The sequence below is a fragment of the Argopecten irradians genome, chromosome 4 (genome assembly GCF_041381155.1).
Source record: "Argopecten irradians isolate NY chromosome 4, Ai_NY, whole genome shotgun sequence".
NCBI lineage: Eukaryota > Metazoa > Mollusca > Bivalvia > Pectinida > Pectinidae > Argopecten > Argopecten irradians.
Genome location: NC_091137.1, coordinates 18,811,972 through 18,837,960, shown reverse-complemented (window position 1 = coordinate 18,837,960; position 25,989 = coordinate 18,811,972). Strand labels below are relative to the sequence as shown.

General features: G+C 35.7%; 1 protein-coding gene and 2 non-coding genes across 3 annotated transcripts; all 3 read left to right on the top strand.

Moving 5' to 3' along the window:
- The first annotated feature begins 168 nt into the window (after positions 1-168).
- Positions 169-20,671, top strand: LOC138320837 (cell surface hyaluronidase-like). The gene is made up of 28 exons (XM_069264091.1): positions 169-1,194; positions 1,723-1,893; positions 3,224-3,443; positions 3,660-3,832; positions 4,007-4,151; positions 4,482-4,661; positions 4,834-5,058; positions 6,035-6,139; positions 6,495-6,667; positions 6,994-7,066; positions 7,375-7,511; positions 7,792-7,922; positions 8,310-8,379; positions 8,660-8,791; positions 9,079-9,211; positions 9,907-9,967; positions 10,123-10,158; positions 10,452-10,586; positions 11,130-11,313; positions 12,413-12,628; positions 12,837-13,048; positions 13,426-13,596; positions 17,373-17,559; positions 18,409-18,459; positions 18,874-18,976; positions 19,178-19,288; positions 19,917-19,944; positions 20,359-20,671. The coding sequence occupies exons 2-28, from the start codon at positions 1,762-1,764 to the stop codon at positions 20,381-20,383; spliced, it is 3,549 nt and encodes a 1,182-aa protein (XP_069120192.1). The 5' UTR covers positions 169-1,194; positions 1,723-1,761; the 3' UTR covers positions 20,384-20,671.
- Positions 20,672-21,367: 696 nt separating this feature from the next.
- Positions 21,368-21,439, top strand: Trnaw-cca (transfer RNA tryptophan (anticodon CCA)). The gene has a single exon. It is a non-coding gene; the product is annotated as a tRNA-Trp (tRNA).
- Positions 21,440-25,917: 4,478 nt separating this feature from the next.
- Trnaw-cca (transfer RNA tryptophan (anticodon CCA)) lies at positions 25,918-25,989 on the top strand. The gene has a single exon. It is a non-coding gene; the product is annotated as a tRNA-Trp (tRNA).

The window sequence follows — 25,989 nt, the reverse complement described above, 5'->3', positions numbered from 1 at the left end:
CAAATACATAGAAGCGTGGTAAATAAACATTTAAAGGACAAACTTTTTGTACTAAAGATGAACCTTTTGAACCAGTCAAAATTTTGCCTCATATATATTAGGAAAAAAAAAATAAAACAAAATAAATACTTCTTTTGAATTTCAAACAAACAAATAGTTCTTTGTTTTATACATGAAGTAAGCAATTAAAATGGTTTTACACTGAAACATAACTAGTGGTATGAATTTGAATGGGATGAATCGGGTGTACATCGTGTACATGTGAAATCCTTTCAAAAGCATTATTAGTACATACCTGCATGCACCATACTTCGATCAGACATCCTCCTTTTTGAAATCCTAGCCTCGTCTGAAGGACATTGTTTAAAACAATACTCAACCCTTCACCCTTCCTCGGTGCATTGAAATCCTCACCGGCTCTCCAGTAACTTCGAACGCTCTAGCTTATAAATATCAAAATGTGGGTCTTATTGTTTACATATTGTATTTTATTTATTATTTTCAAGTAATAACACGTAACTTTTGCTTATTAACGCGTTAGTTTCGCATAATAAAAATACGCTTTCATAGAAACCCATCATGTTCTCTTTCTATTCTAAATTATATGTTAACTTTTACATATTACTTGAATTATTGTTTTTTACTAAATAAATAATAACTCGTTTCAAGGACGACCAGGAATGACATAATAATGATATTATTTTAAAGCTACACAGAAAACATTACTCTCGAATCATGATACCAGCCATGTAGGATATTCTCTTAAATACTAACAAGACATGATATTGGAAGTGGATTTTTGTGACACGTAAATGGACCTACCAGACAGAAACGTGAATGGATGGTTGTTTATATAGGAAAGATACATCTAAGACAAAATAAACAAATATATATTTTCAATAGATATCATACCGATCTATTTTCTGACATCATGAACTTGCTGACCATATATCCACTTCGTGCACATCGAGACAAGTTACACGGTCCAATGACCATGTAATCTTTTGGACACGGTACACTTGTACTAACGTACACAGATTCTGCCTGGTTACTGATTCGTGTTGATGAAATGGAATACAATGGAAACAAAAGATCTTACCGTAATTGTGAAATCATGCAAATCGATAAAGTTCGTACAACATATACCCCCAAAGCGACATCATTCCAGTTGAGACAGAAATCGGCCGTGGACGGGTAAGTGTTATTTCTATTATGACCCTTTTCCCCGTTCCTATTCCCGTTGTCAGCTAATTGTTTTTCTTAATTTACAATACATTCTTTTTTTTAATTTTTAAAATCAGGAAAAAATGAAAATACTAGAAAACGTTATGGATACAAAATGAATAATAATAAATATAAGCCAATGAAAACACGTTTCTTCAGTATATACTTCACTTTTTAACTAAACATTCGCATTTCAATAACTATAACAAAGTTTCAACCGAAAAAATGAGTCATTGATTTGGAAACAGATATAGTGAACAGTCTATGCATTGACCAGTCATAACCTCGTAATATGAAGATTCCTTACATTGGTTCATATAATTTTTATGAAGTATACTAACATTTTGTTTCTCATTGTATCTCTTTACCATGTTCAGTGCTTAATATTAAGGAAAAATTGTTTTGGACGATTTTTCCGAATGTTTTCGTTAAACCTATTGACATTGAGCAAACGTTAGTATGATCGCAACAATGAACAGTTTATATTTTTATTTACAGATGTCGACATAGTGTTATATAGGATTTCCTGTTGACGTCATGATGGTTTCGTTGATCCCGTTATGCTATGCCATTGCCATTTTATACTTTGTTACGCCAGTTACCACGTGTCCTCACAGTGACGTCAGCCTTTCCCTTTGGAGTGACATCACAACCTGGCCAGACAATAAGGTAACATATTGAAAAAGGAGTTTGATTGATTTACAGTTAATCAAAAATGAATTTCTATATGTCATTACTAGTACTCAGTTTATCATTTTATTGTATATTAAGGATGTATTCTTCTGTGGTTTCAGTCCCGTTAAAGTCTCGTTTCGACATAGATCAAAAACGTTATGAGATTTTCAAATACGATTTATCAATATCTGTAGCATGTGGTCTGTAGCAAATTTTGTCAAAAAATTACATTTCTATTTTTAGTAGATTTTTTTACACAGCGATTTTTAGAAATGACCCATTCGGCGGCCATTTTGAAATTGTGTCTTTTTTGGCTTTGAGAAGAGCCATCGTTTTCCCATTTTTTACTTAAATTGTTTTTACTTAAATCATCACAGCGTCAGCATTTTCAGCTGTATCGAGTTAATTTTTGCTGTAAATCTTCACTGGGTACATGTTAATTAAAATATTGAACATTAATGTGTGAAATGATACACTTTTGTCACTTTATTTTTACATTTAATGGTAATTTGAGCACTTTTATTTTTTAGTCAAAAATATTGAAAAATAACATATATTTAAATGGGGCAAAAAAGTAAGCACACGGACCCCCCATTTTTCTGCCTGATTAAGAAAGAACAACCCTTTCCCTATTGATATGCAAACTATTGACAAAAGTTTAATACCAGAACTTTTTCTATAAAGTATTAAATTTGACAAAAATGGCTGAAAATGGTGCATTTTGGAGCTCAAAATTAAGGGGTAGGGGTAGCATATGTTGTTATTTTGAGAAAAAATATGACTCTTATTAATCATAACTGATATATTTTTAATGAAGACTACTGGAAAATAAATTCTACAAACATCCATACATATCAAACACCTCATTAGGAAATTATGGCTTTAAATTCTAGTTTATGTGGTCAAAACGGCGAAATTCCAATAAAATCCACTATTTTGTCATTTTGGTATCTTTGAGTGACAATAACTCAAAAACGAGCACACGGACATATGTTTTTTCTTCCATTTTCTTTCATGGTATGAACTCCTCTTTCCAAAAATTTATATGAGAAAAAAAGTTTAATACAAGAAAATTTTGACTTCTCAGAGGAATACATCCTTAAAAGCACATTGTTAATTCGGAGTAATAGTAAGGCGTTTGCACGATGACCTACATAGCTCGCGGATAAATAATACCACTTTGCACTCTCTTGTCCACCATATCATCAAACATATTTTGGATGGATATGTAATTGTTCATCGTGTATTTACAGTGAGAAGCGTGTCTAAAGCGAAATAAAGCACATCTCTTATTTTATCGTATATCCGCCATTCTATATTCTAGCTGCCAGAAGCTGGTACTAATGTGAGTATCACTGGTAATGTACTATTGGACATGTCCCCTCCCGAACTCTTCGGGGTGACAGTGGAAGCCAATAGTAAACTGGTCTGGAGTCCTGACGGAGATTACACATTGGTTACAAACTTCATCACTCTGAAAGGGGAACTCCATATTGGTTCTGAGGACTGTCCATTTGAGGCAAACGCCCGGATTTCGTTGACAGGTATGTTATCGGTAACAATAAAATAAATATACTTATATAGTATATTTATGAAAAAGGTTTTAGAACTGTTTCATCGGGAAAAGAGCTGTGTTCAGTAAAAACGAGATTTAGCTTGATGTTTGTACATAAAGTGAACGTTCTATTGCCGTAACACTCCAAGTTAAAAAATGCCTGATAAATGTGATTTTAATAGTCAGAGACACTATCATTTTTCAGGTGATCGACAAGGGTACTCGGTACCAAATTTTGGCCAGAAATTTCTGGGGGTTGCCAATGGTGGAACACTGGAAATACATGGTAAAAAGAAGCTGGCGTGGACCAAATTAACCCACACCGTCCCTCGGTTACAGACCACCAATGGCCTGGTCTTTTTCTCCACCGATAATCGTGTAAGTACAATCAGATACGGCCGTTTTATTGCTATAAAATCATATTTAGTGATTGCTTGTTGCCGTCACCCGGTTCCGATTATGAATAGTAACTTTGATTAACAGTCAAATATTCTAGAAAATAGTACAAATATAACATTATGATATACAAACTGACATTTTGTCTTATAAAAGCCACCTCGACAGAAATCAGAGGGACTGGGTATTTACACATTCAATCCAAATGGTCGCCTCTACAGCAACAAGATGTACGCTACCAGTGGTGTGACGTCAGCTGAAGTGACGACAACTATAAATGACATCGTATCCCATCTGTCTAGTCAGTTGCTCCTCTTTTAAAATAAAACAGTTTGTTAAAGAATTTTTGCGAAGATTTATAATAATTGGCCTGTTTCAGGTGGATTAATGTACCCAAGAAAATTATGTCTCTTGAGATAACTAAAGCCGATGTTTTGTCACTTACAGAGCAACTAAAATATATTTTTATGTTATGAAGCTTTAGCACAAAATATATACAATTGTTATGTAACATCTACAAAGTAGTACGTTGCTATGTCAACATACATTATATTTTCTAGAAAGTTTGCCAAGACATTAGGGTAAAAATTCCCCAATAAACACAACATACCGTGTCCATTTTATTTTGCAGCTATACCTAATGGCAAGGTAGTCCTGATTGGAGTTCAATACACAATGATCGATGATCAACTCCAGACCGATTTCTCTGTCGTCTTTGACGCCATTGAGACATTGGCTGGTATTGCTCAAGGTCAAGGTCATATAAGACGCATTGGAAGGTTCGACGCTTACGCTCTTGCTGCTATAAAAGGTAAAAGAAAAACGGGGTAAATTGATGGTGTTATTGCTATATCTGTTATTGGGAATGGATATCAATATCATCCATTATATACAAAAGGGATACAATAAGATGGTCCATTTTATATATATACATGTATATCATTAGCTTTGTTGGTCATCAAAATTGAAACTTGATGTTGAAGGTGACCCATCAAAAACCATGGAGACTTTGACCCCTGTCCACCACTACTACCAGACAGCTGAGGCCAGTGTGACCATCAATGACCTCAGGATGGTAGCCAGGAGTAAGACCACGTCAAAGGACATATCAGTATACCAGAACCACAGGGTGGAGTTTAGGGTGGTTAATAAAGACGACAGCATCCTCCTCATAGATCTTGTGGATGACGTCAGCTCATGGCAAGAAGGTCAGGGTCAGACGTGCTTGGTAATATGCATGGATAGTTGATTTGCTGAAATCGTTTTATCTTCTTTAAGAATGTTACTTTATCAAAATTTGCATGGGTTATATGCTAAAAGATATCCACTTTAAGCACATGGGACAAATATAAATATTGCCTTGCATAAGACTACAAAACCTATGGCTTGCTCAATTGAAAATATTTTGAATTCAGACAGTAATGCCATTATATGTGCTCGTTATAGTCATTTAAACATTTTTCTATAATCTAATCTAATTTACATTGTGAAACCTTTATTTATTTTCCTGGGCTCTATTGAGACCTGCATGATTAAAGATGCTCCACCGCTGACGAATGGTATTTTTCCTCTATTAAAATCAGGAGCAGACGAATCGGTGTTTTTCTTCAGTTACAAAAGTTACTTACATTACACCATTACCATCATTGAAAAGTTTGAGCTTAATGATTCAATTCAAAATAAAAATATTAAAATAATTAATAAGGTTCCGAAAAAAATCAATGACACAATGCTCTATATGAAATTAAGTACTGATTGCGCATGCACCAAAAGCAAAATAAATTATTTTATATGCATTTTTGTGTTAGTTAGGTATATATAAACACGATTAAACTTCAGTTATTGTTCAAATGATGGGTATCGTTTATGCTCTGTGGGCGGTGGGGCATCTTTAAAACGCAAAATCTACATTATATTTTTGTATTTTATTCATTCACATCTTTTCCCCATTGGTATGTGGTCTAGAACACTTACTTTTTCGAAGAAGGTGGTCCTGTCATCCTCGCTCTATTCGACAATATCAGTAAAGTCACCATATTGTGTATTTAAATATTTTTCGGTTTATATTTAGTACTATTTAGTATGAATGGTTTTTAAACAGTTGCGACTCTAACAAATAATAATTGATATCCACATTTCCAATGAACATCGTTTCTTACTTCATACACATTGTCATTACCATAGGTGATCGGCTGTTATTTACTTCCACCGATTATAACATGGAGAAAGCCGAGATAGCCACAATTGTCAGTTGCACTGACTGTACCAGTAACCAGGTCAAGGTCGACTGTAAGTTTTTATTTTCATTGAAAACCAAAACTACAGCTGTATGAAAGGTTAAGGTCGCTTGTAAACTTCTTGTAATCATAGATCACTGTTATACAAATGTTAAAGGACGGTTGTAAGTTTTCATTGGAAGCGCAAATCGATGAAAGATTGTTTGTAAGAGTTATTGTGTACATACATACTGTAGCATAAAGTTCAAGGTCGTCTGTTAGTTTAATTACAGATATCATTGTTCAATAAAAGGTAATTATCGTTAGTAAATATACTTGTTAATAAGTAACTATAGTTTTAGAGAAGAGGAATAACTTGTATATGAAAGTCAGCGGATCTTTTCGAATATTAATGCTTTCGCCTTCAGTCCTTCCAAAATATATGCATTATGGCGGAGTGGAAAATAACGTGGACATGAGAGGCGAGGTGGCGCTGCTGTCACGGAATATTGTTATAGAGGGCGTCATGAATTCATTTTGTCCTACTGTGAACGAAAATTGTGGCGACTACGCTTTCGACACTTTTGGTGGACATGTGAAGGTGATATTTCAAAATTTGTTAACATTTTTCTTTATCAAAATTTCTTTGGATATTTTAAATGGAACAATTCACATGCAATGCTATTTAACTGTTTTGCTTTTGTAGAATAAGACATTCATTTTTATATAAAGATATACTTTTAAGAAACCTGAAATATACCTACTTAGAGTTTTCCTATTCCTAACATATTCAAGTTTATTAATTTTACTGTTATAAAACATGTATCTACATACCTTCACATTTTTAGAGAAATAGACAATTTTCAGTTGATTTATATCCTATAATCATTTTCTCTGTTTCCAGAAAGTTTAATTACTACTTTACAGGTACTTAAGGGATTCACTAACGTTCACATTGAAGGAGCCGAGTTCTACCACTTAGGCAAACAGACTGACCTAGGTATCTGATGTTAATGGTTATATATTGTGGCCTCTTCATCAAGTAACTGAAAATATATCAACGCCACACACATCCAAATATTAAAACATAATTAGCGCTGATTTATCATACATTTATATATTATTTTCTAAGCATAGATAATTGTAAAAAATCTTATAATATATTTGTCTACTTGAAACAGAACAAACCCCTGGATTGCGTCAAATTGGTTTTTCTGAATTACTCGACCGTAAGCTATATTGGAATAAAATGACTGAATTAAATACCATGACCCGGGAAACAGAAGTCATTAAGCCTACCTCTTTCAGGTCACTACCCAATCCATTTCCACATGTGTGAGGATGTTGACGGACCGACCTATGTCAAGCCAACTTATATCCGCGATAATTCTATCCACCATACCTTCGGCAGGTGTGTCACGGTCCATGGCACACATGGTCTACTGGTAAGTAATTAATGAATTCGAAGATAAGGAAACATACCATGTTTTGATTGCAATACGTTATCGCTAAATATTCAATGGTATTTCGTGTCTTCACGTAACTGTGTATTTAATTGTGTACTGCTATCTGAGAAAAAAAAGTGTCAATACACATTAATTATGACCAGATGATATACACGTAGCATTTAAGAGGATTGGTTTAAAAGCAGCATTATGTAACGAACGAGATATACGTCGTCTGTGATCCGTAAGTTCTCAGCTTGTAAGTACATTTTTTTACCAGTTGATGGATAATGTGGGATACGAATCTCTCGGCCATTGTTACTTCCTGGAGGACGGCGGGGAAAAGAGGACAGTTTTTGATGGAAATCTCGGAGCCAGTACCAGAAAAGGATTACTTATATCATCGGATAGGTATTGTAATTAGCCTCTTTTACCGAGATATCCGTCATGTTGATATTCGTAGAGAACTATATTATGTTTAATTCCCTTTCTTTTGGGAATATATTTTGATGAAAATACTCTCATCAATTCGTAAGCGTGGTATTGTCTAAATACACATATACTCATAAAAAAGAGCAAGTTCCTGTTTAGAATGTTACAGGAAAGACATATGCAAAATTCAGATTTTTTAAAATTTTGCCTCAGGAGAAACAAAGGAGAGGTCGTCCTCCATTTTATCAATGGAATCAATAAAGAAGGCAGGAGTCGCATATATATTATTTCCTTGTTTTCCCTATTGAAAGATACATGTATTGCAAATTCCTTTCCTATATGACGATAAATATCTGTTTTAAACAGCGAACCAACGACCTACTGGATCACCAACCCCCAAACAACATTACGGAACAATGTTGCCGCTGGAAGTGAGGTATGACATATTTCTAACTAATTTCATGAGCGATGAAAATGTATCAAGAAAACACTGAATTGTTAAAGTAACCATTATTAACATAATACTTTACGCTAATTGTCTCGTACAGGTTTTTGTTTGAACGATATTCACTATATATGCCATTTGGTGTTTTGCAGCATACTTGTACATATGTACTTATGTCAGATTTGTCAGACGGATTTGTACTTTGGTATTATTGTCACACTAATAATGATTAGTCGTGAAGTCAGAAACACTCAAATGCTCTGTTCAACAGGATAAGGGGTATTGGTACCTCTACCCTGATGTTCCCCTTGAGCTGTCTGCCGACAAGGGTTTTATGCAGAGAGAAGAGGCACACTACACAGCCATCACGGAATTCGTCAATAATATTGCCCACTCGAATAAGGTAACATGTATATTAATTATCTGGAAAATTGAAGAACTTAAAACAATTTTCTGAGAATATGATATGAACGTAAAATATTAATCCTTTACTCATGAAAGTTGTTAATGACAAAAAAGATCAAATAAAGGAATAGGTTTGTGTAGTTTTCGTCATAATAAAATCTTATGCACAAACTTATGCTGACATAAGATGGGTAGATTACAGTACACTTGGACAACGAGAAAATTTTTGAATTATACTTTTATATATTTGTGGTGATTTCTTTATGTACCTGGTAATATTTACAGGACGGACTATTCATTGACAATAGTCTGGATGAAATTACCGGTGACATCTTGACACCTCAGTTTTACCATCCCAAGGAAAACCCGCTCGATACAACGTCTGCTGACAAGCACGTCATCCTCGATAGATTGACAGGTATGTATCTATAGATAACTAGTAGATTTAGTATTCTAATAAATGCGTGGTTTTGTGTTTTTGTTTGTTTGTTTTTTATTTCATTTTTTGCTTTTGAAATTTTACATAATTATTTATTCTTTGTTTTTATACTAAATTTGGCTTTCTGATTGGCCAATTCATTTTTTCCATACACCATGATAAAAAATCCGAGAATAGCACGGAAACCCGACGTTGTGACATCACAATAGAACTATTGACGTTGCTTACCGATTACGAAAAATGATCCCTTGGGAAATCAATGGAATCGTACGTGTAAACGTATTTCATTTTATAAAGTAGTCTGGAATATTAATTTGAAACATTGGTGTTACTTTAAAAAAAGAATTTATCGGGTTATGAAATATTTTTTTGTTGGCAAACTTTTGCGAAAATCCTATTCGCAGATTCACACAATTTGCTAAAAAATTGTCGTTCATACCCGGATATAATATAAAAATAGTGACATGGCTGCTTAATTGTGTGTCATTTCTTAAAGTTGCATTTGCGCACGACATTTAACCAAACGTCCTATTTTATTTAGTAAACAAAATGATTTATGAACATGTTGTAATTAATAATCCGCTTTTGACCTCTGTTCACCGAAGGAAATGCTATACTATTAAATGTTATATTAGACATCAAAAACCATATTGATTATTATCTTTTCATTGTAGCTTACCATAATGACCGTAACGCGTGGATCAAAGGAGGCTGGCTGACCCTGAGTAGGGCCTCGTAAGTATACTAGATTTTTGTAAGGAAAGAAGATAATGTAAGGCATGGAAGACGAAAACCATCATTTCTCGTTATTAGATAAATAGTCAAATATATATATATCAGTAAAAAATTACTGAACTTTATTGAATATTTCATTTTTAATCTATTTACAGGTTAGCCGGAAGTGTCACCTCGCTCGTTCTTGTTGGGTAAGGACTCCAAATCTTCAAGTTTTGAAATTATTCCGACAAAAATACATTACCTTAGCTCTAATAGAATAGTCAGGGCAGGTAATACGTCATTGCATCATAGACATTGCCGTTGTATTTTATTTATATTATTATTTATCTTTATGGATGTATTCAACATTTTAAAACTAGACAGAATACAAATTTTGAAATTCAAAAAGACAAATTTTTGTCGACAGAGCAGTTTTTGCTAAGGAGATTAAAAAATCTTTTCCGTTATTCAACTTCATTCTTTTTGTATGATTTCGTTTCAGGGCATTTAACCAAAAGCAGTTTCTGTCAAAGAGTGTGGTTTTGGGAGAGACAGGAAACATTGGTGACCCTGATTGGGGCTTTGGCCTCCAAGGCCGAAGAATGCTGTCCCGATCTGTACCACGGCGATACGATTAGTTAGTAGATTATCAACTTATCACTTATTTCACTGTAAAACAATGTCTTTATAACGCTGCATAAAATCTGCCTACATTGCGCTTTCTTGTTTTCAATATTTTTCATTTGAGTTTAAAATTACCAATTCGTAACGTCGTATATGTATCAGTAACATACCGATTCAAGGCGTAGCGCATTCAAGGTAATAGCGTTTTATGTGTTACAGCAATATACCGATTCAAGGCGTAGCGTTTGTTGTGTTACGGTAATATACCGATTCAAGGCGTATCGTTTGATGTGTTACAGTAACATACCAATTCAAGGCGTAGTGTTCTATATGTTACAGTAACATATCTATTCAAGACGTAGCGTTCTATGTTTTGCAGTAACATACCCATTCAAGGCGTAGCGCATTCAAAGTAATAGCGTTTTATGTGTTACAGTAATATACCGATTCAAGGTGTAGCGTTTGATGTGTTAAGGTTATATACCTTTTCAAGGCGTAGCGTTTGATGTGTTACAGTAACATACCCATTCAAGGCGTAGTTTTCTATATGTTACAGTAACATACCCATTCAAGGCGTAGCGTTCTATGTTGGACCATCCTACGTAATTGATACGTTCTTCGGGAACTTCACATCAGACCAGTACAGAAAGGCAGGCGCACTGGGTTATAAACGTCACAACAAAGTCAGTACCTCACCCATCAGTGGCAGCAAGAACGTCAAATTTGGATTCTCGGACTCCGTGAGTATCCTTCCTTCTACAGGCCAAATCAGTGGTGTTCTTGTCGATAATGCAGTTAATTAACAATTAAATTGATTTTTAACCAACATATATCATATCGTGTAAAATAAAGGAAGATGGCCATGATTCTCCTTGCCTAACGCCATTGTACACAAATTGATACCAATACACGCAGTTTTCCTTATATGACATTTGTTGCTTGGTGAATTTCACTTTTTTCTTTTTAAAAAAAAACCGCATACAAACGTTATTTTAAAGCTTTTTTTTGTTATTACAGTGTTTTTTTTTGCTTCTTGAACGATTAATAGCATATGTCGAAAATTCTTGTTCTGTCACATAACGTGTACCCAAATTGATACCAATCAAGAAAAAAAGGTATTAATGTAATAAGAGAAATCAAAATAAATGGATTTGTGTGATTTTACTATATAAAGAGGATGTAGTTGCGCTTATTATACCGAGTTATACTGATTAATATTTTACTATAAAAATGTACAAGTGATGCCACACCAGTACCTGCGATAATTCAGTAGCCCCGTAGGACCGCGTAATGACTTTTGTCATATTTCAATGATTTAAATTCAGTTTTCTGTGGCATTCACGTAAGCCAATATTGAACACTGTCAATTATTTTCAATAATTGTAAAAGAAGTATAAATGTAAAAATACTACAGAAGTAATTATGGATCAGTCAAGTTACAAGATACAAGTAACAGTTTTAAAAATTAGTAAAAATCGAAATGGGGACATAACACTATAGAAAGAGCAATTTGCACTTTATTAAATATTTGGTGTCATCACTGAGAAATGAGGTAAACTTTATCAAAAACAAACGCTTCAGCTATTTTCTCAATTATGGTATCAATTTGGCTACAGTATCAATTTGGGTACAATGACGTTACATCACAAGATAGATGTGTTTTCCCTAACAAAAAGCTCGTAATATGATGTATTGTGTTTAAGTCATTATGAATGAACTGTATTTAAGGATTTATGTTAAAGATAATAGTTTTTCGAGGTTATCGAAACCACTGCATGGTGCATTCTGATATAATTTGACTGTCCATTGAAGATTCCATTTGTACTTATTCTTCCCAAGCTCCTGACCGGTAACAGAGTTTACGATGGCAACAGTAGTGTCCACGGATTTGATGACCTGGACGGAGACCTTGCTGCCAAGTTTACAGACTTGGATGGTTCTGTGACGTCACTGGCCCAGAGTACTGTTGTCAGGGACGATCCTTATATGGTAACATCACAGTGTGTGTTCCGTGAGGCCTGGAACCTCATGGTCTGTCCACACCGATATGCAGAGGTAACCACTGTATTTCAAATCTTTATTATACATTTTTATTCTATTTGCCGCTTCAGTTTTAAAATGTTTACAAAATATTTAATTTTTAACCTTTTTGACTTTATATTTTGATTATGTGTTAAATGAATGAAAAATGTCTCCTCAAGCAAGATCAAATGCAATGGAGATGACAATATAAGTTGACTAACAATCCTCCCCTATTTTTAAGATGAAGTTTTCAGTTCGATCTTCGGGAGACAAATCTCTGAAACCGTTCGCGTCACGTGACGATGTACCTGACTACCCCAGGCATCTGACGACATCAGCCAATGACTTTACCAATAGTTTCTCAATGATTGCTGATGGACAACATAGTTACTCGATTCACTGGGCAGAGCGATCACCGTCGGAATATCAGATGACGATGCGCGGCATGGATAGGTAGGGAATATGTGCGAGAAATTATATTTTTGATTTAATCATTTTACCATTCGGCCCCTTATTTGTAATTGTGAACCAAAATTAAATATGTCCAGCGTTAGAAAACAAAAGAGATTGCTTTCAGGAACATATATCTAAAAACAGCTATTGCTAAAGAGTCTGCTAAAAGGAAAACATAATGGTTGAAGCAAGCACGAGTTAGAAATGTCTTGTTGAGTAAAGTTCCATACTTGAATATGAAAATGGTTTTAGAAGGACTTGTTTAAATTCTCATTGTTGCGGTCGCTGTATAAACCGTACGAAATATACAATTTTAAGGATTAACCAACGTACATGTATGTATTCTATTCGCGCATCTATATCACTAATTCACACAGGGATTCCCCGATACGTATAGGATTCTGTTTGCCACGTAACGCCAAGTTCATCCTGATGTCGTGGTATCCTAAAGTCGCATGGGGGACAGCGGCCTGGACAGCAGTCAACAGTGTACAGGAGATAGATGAGGATACCCAGGGGAAAAAGTATTACTACAACAGTAACACAGGGTAAGTATAGAGGTCTGGGCGGTGGTCAACAGTGTACAAGAGATATGTGAGGATACCCTAGGGAGAAAGTATTACTACAACAGTAACACAGGGTAAGTATAGAGGTCTGGGCGGTGGTCAACTGTGTACAGGAGATATGTGAGGATACCCTAGGGAGAAAGTATTACTACAACAGTAACACAGGGAAAGTACAGAGGTCTGGGCGGTGGTCAACTGTGTACAGGAGATATGTGAGGATACCCTAGGGAGAAAGTATTACTACAACAGTAACACAGGGTAAGTATAGAGGTCTGGGCGGTGGTCAACTGTGTACAGGAGATATGTGAGGATACCCTAGGGAGAAAGTATTACTACAACAGTAACACAGAGTAAGTACAGAGGTCTGGGTGGTGGTCAACAGTGTACAGGGGATAGGTGAGGATACCCCAGGGAGAAAGTATTACTACAACAGTAACACAGTGTACAGGAGATATGTGAGGATACCCTAGGGAGAAAGTATTACTACAACAGTAACACAGGGTAAGTACAGAGGTCTGGGCGGTGGTCAACTGTGTACAGGAGACAGACGAGGATAACCAAGGGAAGAAGTGAACAACAACAGTAAGACCGGTAACTTGAAGTCTGGGCGGTGGTCAACTGTGTACAGGAGATATGTGAGGATACCCAAGGGAAAAAGTATTACTACAACAGTAACACAGGGTAAGTACAGAGGTCTGGGTGGTGGTCAACAGTGTACAGGGATATGTGAGGATACCCTAGGGAGAAAGTATTACTAAAACAGTAAAACGGTAAGTACAGAGAGGTCTGGGTGGAGGGTCAACTGTGTACAGGAGATATGTGAGGATACCCTAGGGAGAAAGTATTACTACAACAGTAACACAGGGTAAGTACAGAGGTCTGGGCGGTGGTCAACTGTGTACAGGAGATATGTGAGGATACCCTAGGGAAAAAGTATTACTACAACAGTAACACAGGGTAAGTACAGAGGTCTGGGTGGTGGTCAACAGTGTACAGGGGATAGGTGAGGATACCCTAGGGAGAAAGTATTACTACAACAGTAACACAGGGTAAGTACAGAGGTCTGGGTGGTGGTCAAGTGTGTACAGGAGATATGTGAGGATACCCTAGGGAGAAAGTATTACTACAACAGTAACACAGGGTAAGTACAGAGGTCTGGGCGGTGGTCAACAGTGTACAGGAGATATGTGAGGATACCCAAGGGAAAAAGTATTACTACAACAGTAACACAGGGTAAGTACAGAGGTATGGGTGGTGGTCAACAGTGTACAGGGGATAGGTGAGGATACCCTAGGGAGAAAGTATTACTACAACAGTAACACAGTGTACAGGAGATATGTGAGGATACCATAGGGAGAAAGTATTACTACAACAGTAACACAGGGTAAGTACAGAGGTCTGGGCGGTGGTCAACTGTGTACAGGAGACAGACGAGGATAACCAAGGGAAGAAGTAGAACTACAACAGTAAGACCGGGTAAGACTTGAGGTCTGGGCGGTGGTCAACTGTGTACAGGAGATATGTGAGGATACCCAAGGGAAAAAGTATTACTACAACAGTAACACAGGGTAAGTACAGAGGTCTGGGTGGTGGTCAACAGTGTACAGGGGATAGGTGAGGATACCCTAGGGAGAAAGTATTACTAAAACAGTAACACAGGGTAAGTACAGAGGTCTGGGCGGTGGTCAACTGTGTACAGGAGACAGACGAGGATAACCAAGGGAAGAAGTAGAACTACAACAGTAAGACCGGATAAGCCTTGAGGTCTGGGCGGTGGTCAACTGTGTACAGGAGATATGTGAGGATACCCAAGGGAAAAAGTATTACTACAACAGTAACACAGGGTAAGTACAGAGGTCTGGGTGGTGGTCAACAGTGTACAGGGGATAGGTGAGGATACCCTAGGGAGAAAGTATTACTACAACAGTAACATCGGTAAGTATAGAGGTCTGAGCGGCGGTCAACAGTACGGTACAGGAGAAAGGTGAGGATACCCTAGGGAGAAAGTATTACTACAACAGTAACACAGGGTAAGTACAGAGGTCTGGGTGGTGGTCAACTGTGTACAGGAGATATGTGAGGATACCCTAGGGAGAAAGTATTACTACAACAGTAAAACAGGGTAAGTACAGAGGTCTGGGTGGTGGTCAAGTGTGTACAGGAGATATGTGAGGATACCCTAGGGAGAAAGTATTACTACAACAGTAACACAGGGTAAGTACAGAGGTCTGGGCGGTGATCAACTGTGTACAGGAGATATGTGAGGATACCCTAGGGAGAAAGTATTACTACAACAGTAAAACAGGGTAAGTACAGAGGTCTGGGCGGTGATCAACTGTGTACAGGAGATATGTGAGGATACCCTAGGGAGAAAGTATTACTACAACAGTAAAACAGGGTAAGTACAGAGGTCTGGGTGGTGGTCAAGTGTGTACAGGAGATATGTGAGGATACCCTAGGGAGAAAGTATTACTACAACAGTAACACAGGGTAAGTACAGAGGTCTGGGCGGTGGTCAACAGTGTACAGGAGATATGTGAGGATACCCAAGGGAAAAAGTATTACTACAACAGTAACACAGGGTAAGTACAGAGGTCCGGGTGGTGGTCAACAGTGTACAGGGGATAGGTGAGGATACCCTAGGGAGAAAGTATTACTACAACAGTAACACAGGGTAAGTACAGAAGTCTGGGCGGTGGTCAACTGTGTACAGGAGATATGTGAGGATACCCTAGGGAGAAAGTATTACTACAACAGTAACACAGGGTAAGTACAGAAGTCTGGGCGGTGGTCAACTGTGTACAGGAGATATGTGAGGATACCCTAGGGAGAAAGTATTACTACAACAGTAACACAGGGTAAGTACAGAGGTCTGGGCGGTGGTCAACTGTGTACAGGAGACAGACGAGGATAACCAAGGGAAGAAGTAGAACTACAACAGTAAGACCGGATAAGCCTTGAGGTCTGGGCGGTGGTCAACTGTGTACAGGAGATATGTGAGGATACCCAAGGGAAAAAGTATTACTACAACAGTAACACAGGGTAAGTACAGAGGTCTGGGTGGTGGTCAACAGTGTACAGGGGATAGGTGAGGATACCCTAGGGAGAAAGTATTACTAAAACAGTAACACAGGGTAAGTACAGAGGTCTGGGCGGTGGTCAACTGTGTACAGGAGACAGACGAGGATAACCAAGGGAAGAAGTAGAACTACAACAGTAAGACCGGATAAGCCTTGAGGTCTGGGCGGTGGTCAACTGTGTACAGGAGATATGTGAGGATACCCAAGGGAAAAAGTATTACTACAACAGTAACACAGGGTAAGTACAGAGGTCTGGGTGGTGGTCAACAGTGTACAGGGGATAGGTGAGGATACCCTAGGGAGAAAGTATTACTACAACAGTAACATCGGTAAGTATAGAGGTCTGAGCGGCGGTCAACAGTACGGTACAGGAGAAAGGTGAGGATACCCCAGCGTATTTCTACAACATTAACACAGGGTGTGCAGTTTAATAGTATTATATGAAGTTCGAACAGTGTTTTAAAGCAAACACAATTGCCACCAAAGTCAGGCTTTTGGGTGTTATATTGCTATGATTTTACACGTCTAAACTGAGCTATAGAAACATTCTATATTTGTAAACAACTGCACTATCTATTGATAGCATCTGTGATAATTTAACGAATTATGATTTCCATGGTTAGTGACTTTTTTGATTAGATGTGTTACGATCATTATGAAGCTTCTCCGTGGTTATAGAATGCTGTATATAAAGATGCTGACGTTGGAGGACCGCGCGGCCAATAACTACTACGACTGTACGAGTAACACGTGCCCTAATATCCGTATCCGAATCACATCAGGGGATCTGGCCGACGCAGATTGTAGTCAACGAGACACACCTACACCTCCTACCCAGACATCAGAGAACGAACAATCAGAACAGGTAACTTATATTCTTTCATACGGGTGTAGTACTGGCTGGTCTAGGGCAATACACTCATGTCGCCTGAGTCTGTGTTGCATGGCTACCCATGCAATAAAGCCTCGTGACATCACAGCGTCAACAAAATTTCTATTTCCTCGGTAAAATTTTAACATGTTTTTCATAAACTTGACTGGTTTTACTATAAAAGATGCAAACAATGGAATTTTTGTTGAAAATATCACGGTATTTTTCATGTATGGAAAATTGACGTTCAGTCGTGTATTTCTTTGAATTTATTTAAAAATGGCGGGATATTATAGTTGTAAAATTGCAATAAAACGTCGAGGTATGAAAGAAAAAATACTCTTTCATTAGTGTATATCCCTCGGGATCACAAAATGTTGCAAAACCCTCGGCAAGCCTCGGGTTTTACAGCATTTTGTGACCCTCGGCAAGCCTCGGGTTTTACAACAGCATTTTGTGACCCTCGGCAAGCCTCGGGTTTTACAACATTTTGTGACCCTCGGTAAGCCTCGGGTTTTACTACATTTTGTGACCCTCTGGTAGAATATCCCTATCCTTCATATTCACATATGAAAGAGTCTTATATTATCAATAGCTATGATATATAACACATTTGTCTTTGGTCAATTGTTCTAAATAAAGGGAATGTCACAACATTATTTCTCTGCTATAAATGACGTATTGATACTAGTGATATGGATGTAAAAGAAAACATCATGTACATGTACATCAATAGTAATGAACAAACAATTTGTGTGAGAGCCACATATTCTACAATTAATAACTGTGAAGTTCATATGTGTAAATGAGTAGCTGTAATTTTTTTATGTATTTTCATTGTAGATGCAAAAACTGCAAACTCCAACAGATACCTATTATAGCGGACCAAACTCGGTAAGGTTATGCTATAATATCTTATTGTCACAAACATTACTAATTATCCTTGTTTGAACTTATTCACCGTGTAGCTGTTGACGCTATTGTATTTGATGCATCCTGTTAATCTTGAAACATTTGCGATTGATGCACTTTGTAATTGTTGACCCTTTTCAATACAAATATTTCAATACAACTTAAATGACTGATATATGATTTACTGTACATTAGAAGGATACATAACCATGCAGTGACTTCTTAAAGTTATGTATAGTTTATCATTACATTTCCTTCACATTAGAAAGTAAATAAAAGGATAGTAAAGTGTGTTATTGGACACTGATTTGACTTATTGGACACTGTTTTGACTTACTGGACACTGATTTGACTGTTGTTTACATTAGTTTATAAGTTTTGTATCACAATCCGTAGGACTGGGGCGCTGGTCTAACTCTCCCCTTTGTCTCCCGTGAAGTGGTGGACGGCGGGTTCAGTGAGTGGTCAGAGTGGTTAGAATGCACGGCCATGTGTGGAGGTATGTATAATAAAACCGGAAGTTATTATCATGGCGGACAACCTGGTTTGATCTATGAGCCACTTGAAGATACGAATAACAAAAAACAACATAACATATCTTTCTGTTTAAATAATTGACATTTAAATTTTAACGGTATCACATCCAGATATATCAAATATTCATACAAGCACTGATTACCTTAACCCGTCTTCTTGTCAGGTGGTAAGTCTGTAAGAAACCGGAAATGTGACAACCCAAGTCCACAAAATGGAGGACACGACTGTGTAGGTGAAAGTGAAGGGATTAAAGACTGTAACACACACCGATGTCGTAAGTAATGCTGTTTTTTTTTCTTTTACTTTCTAGAACAACAATAGATACATTTCCATTTAGTCACATTATATTTATACGCATACATTGGAAATCTTTGTAAGACAGTGCAGTCAAACTTGTCTATAAAGGCCATCAACGAGTCCAGTAATATAGTCTTTACACACAGGCAATTTATCGTTGAATTTGCCCGTTTGTGACCCTGGAAAAGTGGTCTTAGTTAGAAGGTATTTATCGAAATGTGACAAAGATCATTTCCAATTACTCCACGATTTCAATTATAGTTTTAAATTAAATACATGTATTGATTCTTATTTAATTAGGTTATTGACTGATCTTATCTTGAACAATGTCAACTGTTGATAGCAATCTAACAAGGTTAACGATTTATCTAATATCTGACCAGGTTCGAATCTCATATGAATTAACCAGGTTAGCGATTGATGTCATATGAATTAACCGGGTTAGCGATTGATGTCATATGAATTAACCATGTTAGCAATCGATCTCATATCGAGCCATGTTAATGATTATCTTAAATATAATCAGGGTAGTTATCGATGTCATAGATGTATTTAGGTTTGCTACGGACATCATATTTAACCGTCCATATTGTTTTTCTTTTAAGATGTGGATGCTCCGGAGGAACCATTCAGGTATGCTACGATCGTTAGATAATTATATATACATGTATATACCCACTCATAAATTTACACTAACAATTGTGACTCTCTCAAACACCCGTGGTAAATTGGGGTAAGAAAATAAATTTTTAAGGGTACAGTAATTAACATTTATTGCAGGTTGTACTGGTGTAATGGTATGTTTGATGGATTTTTAGATTTCTAAATTTCTTAAATTTGATAATAGTATTAGCAAGTACAGACATGAAACAAATATGACTATCTTTTATTCAGATTATCTACTGAATGAATGATATTGGTATGAAGTTTCAATTTAATTAATTTACGCATTTGAAATAATGGAATTAACTATGAAGTGCAAGTCAAATGATTATCAATGGTCATTAATGTATCAAACCAAAAAAATGTTTCAACATTGATTTACAGATTTTTCGGAATGTTTGGAAAGTGAAACAATCAGCAGACTGAACTTTTCCTTTGTCATCGATAATCATAATGTGTCCAGGAATTGACTCAACGCCATTGAATTCCTATTCAAGACATAAGAATGTGATATTTCTGTCCATTTTCTCCTAATTTCTCAGAACAATCAAGTTCTGCTATTATCATATCTATGTTTTTTTTACTGTCAACAAAAGTAACGAAGAGTATTGTCTCTATAATAACCTAATCGAAGCGACTGTTTTTCTTTTTTGCAATAAATTCGAGGTCATGTGGCTCAGTGTTTCTAAATGCACAATGTTGTTCTGTTATCTTTTCAGTTGTAAACAGAAATTATTATTTAGGAAATTTGAATTTTCATAAGAAAAATGTCGACATATGCCACTAAATTATAACAAGATGCCCCTTGGGTCTGTATCGCTCACCTGTTCTAAGTCAAGAACACACACCTACCAATTTGAAGACTTGAATTTTGATTTGAACTTCATTCCTAAAGAAGATTTTTAAAGCATTCCCCCTTTTTGGACCCCTCCTGAGGCCCCTGGGGGACCAGACCCACCGTTTATATAAAATTGGTCCCCCTTCACCCAATGAAGCTTCAGACCAAATTAGCAGAAGAAATTCCTTCATTCCTACAGCAGAAGAAGGATGTCAAAGAATTTCTACTTTTTCCGTATTGTACACCTGCCCTCGGGCCCCTGGGGGACAGACCAATCGTTTATACAAAATTTGTTCCTCTTCAACCAAGGAAGCTTCAGACCAAATTAGAACTAAATCACCAAGAAATTTTTGTTAAAAATTTATTATTATATTAGCTATTAAAGCCATTCCTGACAAGTAAGGATTTTTGTGAAAAGTTGACGGACGACAGATGACAGACGACAGACGGCATGTCATAAGCTCACCGACACTTCACCCAAAGTGAGCTAATAATGGAAACATGACATGATGTTTTAGTCAAGTCAAATATAAGCCTACTAATATGGAATATGTCGACTCCGTGGCGCAACGGTAGCGCGTCTGACTCCAGATCAGAAGGTTGCGTGTTCAAATCACGTCGGGGTCACTATATTTTTAGTTAATTCATTTAAATTCTATATATACATGTATTATCTTCAACACAGAATATTTATTGATTTTAGGGAAAAAATATTTGCAGCCATGTTTATGTCCGATAAAATCGCAAAAATATCATACCTCTGAGAAAACCAACTGAACATATTTTGGTGGTATCAAAGCTCGAGACCTAAGATGGAAAGTTGAATGTTAAAATGTCATACCTACTAGATACCGCTTTCTCAATCAAAAGAAAACCTATAAAAATTATAAGGTGCCAGTTAAATGAACATGCCTATATTCCGTCTTTAAGGAATTCCTTAATTTAAAATTAACTTTAAAAAGGAACATATAAAAGAGTAAATGCAAATTCAAAAAGTCTTATCTAAACATTGATTCAACATTAATCTCTTGACTTTAACGTTTTTTCAATTACCACTTATTATTTTGTACTCACTATTGTTCAGAAAAATGAATAGAAATATATTCAAAATATTATTGTCAGTGAAACAGTAGTTATGAAGTAAGGTATGTATCAAATGGAATGTACAAACTCAGTGCTGTAACTTTTGACATTTTGTTTGAAGCCAGTTTCACGAACCTTCCTTTACTAAAAAAATTTCCACATGAATGCATTACATAATAAGTAAAGGGAAACATCTTAAATTAAAGTGGTAGTCTCGCATACCCCAAAATATTTCCCCGTATTTCAATATTCTTAATTTTTTATGAAGTACCTGTCATGGATAGTTTCAAAGAAATAAGTTGACATTTCAATTTTATTAAATATTTTCTGAGTTAAATCCGCCCCGTAAATAAAAGTCTTAAACAAAATGTTACATGTTATGTATTGTTTAATGGATGTGACATATATCAAAACCTTTTCAATAAAAATGCTTCATTTCTCTTCATTGTTTTGGTTTGGTGATACGTTTTGGTGGAAATGAGGTAAAATGATGCGTGTAAATTCGTTAAAAACTTTCCAATAACAATAAAATAGATAAAAATTGTCAAGTTCAATTGTTAAAATTAATAATAGTCTTTATTTGAAGTCGATAACACTTTAAGTCAGAGTCACCGCTCATATTGTAGCGTTCTGCCGAACATGATGGCTACATTTTGATAGGTTGTGCTGTTGAATATTTGTCTAATTTCATTGTCCCGTGTTACTGTTCGCATCATATCATGTGATCGTGTTCATTTTTTGTGCGTCTTGAAAAAGTGGTAGATCGCCTCGAAAAGGACCTGTTACACCTACTATTGAAATTTGCCCACGAACCAATTTAACAAAACCCAGGTACATTTTGTATTACTATGACAGAGAACCTGTAAGATACCTTTAAAAAATTCAAAAGGCCACAGGGGCCTGTGCTAGGGATGATTTCATGTTGCCCTCCTGAGGTGTACACCAGGGTTTCCTTTTTTGGTCCAAAACTACATCAAATGAACGTTCAGTTTCGTAAAACAATACCATATTCTCAAAAGCATATATTTCTACTAATTTTGACCGAATATGTGTGGCTTAAAAAATCAAATAAATTTTTTACAGAGTCTTGAAACCAAAAAATTGCCAAATGTGGAGCGCTATTTTTAGCAAAATCAACTTTTCACCGAAGTGGTACATCCACTTCCGGTTCTTGTACACCAAAAATATGTTTCAATTATTTGGCCTGTGATGTCAACAATAGATGGTGATCATTTAAGAAAAATCTGAAACCGGTAAAGTTGTCATCTAGAGATAAAACTGTTGGAAGGTCTATTTTTAGAAATTTCAAGCAAATACTACATCTTTGCTCGCAATTTATAATTCATAAGGAAAACAATAGCATTAATTTTAAACATGTTCATGGTATCATCACCGACATTTTATCTGATAATTAAAACCATTTGCATTTAGAGATATGGTAAAATAGCAGCGTTTGGGTGCATAATCAGAAAATTTCAGGGAATTCAATGGGAGATTTTTGTCGCTTTTTTTAAATTTTTATTCCAATGGCTCCCCTATTTACTTTTATTGTACATCTACACATTTTTGTATACATAAAATAAACAATAGTAAGTGGCCATAGTGAAAATTTCGGAAACATCGGAAACCGGGAAGTTTGCAATTTCAAGGTCAAAACTTGCGTAATTGGTAAATTTCTACTAATTATTAATATTGTATATGGTATCAAGCTGTTCACTTAATCATACATAAAAATAGAATATTGTACTTGTGAATAGATTATCTTTTTGTTATTTATATTTTTGATCAATTAAGGAAATATTTTTTTTCAATTTAAGATTATAATTTATATGAAAATGGTGTTTTGCATTTACCATATAACCTTTATATTTGTGCATAAGGTTTACGATTCTTAGATATGATACAATAACATATAATGATATTCAAATCTGTTCATAAAAATGTTATTTCATGCAATGAACATACATACATGATAAGATTATATTAGACTTGTGGTAAATAAATGGTTGATTGAGTATTTCAGTTTGAATTCAATTCAGCATAATATTAAGCATCTGGTTATAAATCAAACTTCTTCATTAGAAAGCAAACTATGTATACCAGTACAGATTTTGATTTACAAAATACATGGACACTAATGGATATTTAGAAAGTTTCATGATCTTTTCATGAGAACGCAACTACAATAACCGATGCACATAAACAAAATTTATAACCATTTCTTGCATGTATTTAAAGAAATATGTATTTAGAAAATGAAGACATATATGTGTATAGTTGGATACTTATTGTGACAATTTTAAACTGTCATCAGCAACAAAACACGTGTATCCATTGTGGCACGATTTTATATGTCGTTATCCTTATAATGGGGTGACATTAGCAACTATATTGTGATTTATAAATGCAAATATTTCTGTCAATAACTTGCTTTGTTCAATTATTGATTTTAAACTAGAATTATGTTTTCTATTATGCTTAACATCAATATTATGATATGCACTGTGTCCAGTAAAATCTTCTGGTAATACTAAGGATTAACATAATATTTGTTTTATGTTAGGGTAAAAATGCAAAAGAATTTTGGCGTTATATACATGCATATCTAAAATTATTTAGTTACAATCTATTACCCATTTTTTATCCAAAACTAAGCATAGGTATACAAAGGCCTGAAAGGGGAATTGCACGACGATTTGTGGTAGAATAGGAAATAATTATTGTATAATAAGAAGGTATGACAAAGATAATAATTGTATAATAGGAAATATTGAATATATAAAAAGAAGGTATGACAGGAAATAATTAATGTATAACAGGAAATATTGAAAGTTTTGAATAAATGAACGTCTAATAAGAACAAAATATTAATGATGTGGTCTAATAGAAAGAAAAGAAATGAAAAGTAGCAAAATAGTTTAAATACTGGATATTAATTGATACAAAGTTCTGGGATAGATAGTGTCTCCGGCTTCTCGCCGATCCTCACTGTATAAACTTTAACGCCTTAATTATTATAACAAGGAAGTTAAAGTATTATAACCTACCACATATAACGTCAATAGGAAGTTAATAGCTCGGGGTCAGGTTTATAACCGAGACTGACCACTGTCACGACTAAAAGGTCCGGTAATGGTTACCACATAATAGAAAGGTGTTAGTGTCCTGTACTAAGTCTGGTGATATATTGAACACATAGACTAATTGTAACAAACTGATGTATACATGTCAAAGCAGATTAAATGTGATATTTCTGTCCATTTATTCCTAATTTCTCATAACAATCAAGTTCTGCTGTTATCATACCAATGCTTTTCTTACTATCAAGAAAATTAACGAAGAGTATTGTCTCTATACTAACCAAATCGAAGCCACTGTTTTTCTTTCTCTTTTAGCAATAAATTCGAGGACATGTGGTCCAGTGTTTCTAAATACACAATGTTGTTTTTGTTATCTTTTCAGTTATAAACAGAAATTATTTGATAGGAAATTTGAAATAACTTTACAGCATTCTCGTACGAAAAATGTCGACATCTGCCATCTGCCATCTTCTTAAAGAAGGATTTTAAAGAATTTCCCCATTTTGGATCCCTCCTGAGGCCACAGGGGACAAGACCCACAGTTTATACAAAATTGGTTCCCCTTCATCCAATGAAGCTACAGACCAAATTAGCGTAAGGATTTGAACGAATTTCTACTTTTCCCGTATTGAACACCAGCCCTAAGGCACTTGAGGGACAGACCAATCGTTTATACAATATTGGTTAATCTTCACAAAAGGAAGCTTCAGACCAAATGAGAACTAAATCCCCTTGGAATTTCGGTCAAAATTGTTTTAGCCATTCCTGAGAAATAAGAATTTTTGTAAAAAGTTGACGGACGGCAGATGACAGACGACAGACGACGGACGCCGTGTCATGACATAAGCTCACTGGCACTTTAGCCCAAGTGAGCTTATAATGGAAACAAACCATGGTATATCGAGTCAATTGGAATATAAGCCTACTGATAGAAAACATGTCGACTCCGTGGCGCAACGGTAGCGCGTCTGACTCCAGATCAGAAGGTTGCGTGTTCAAATCACGTCGGGGTCA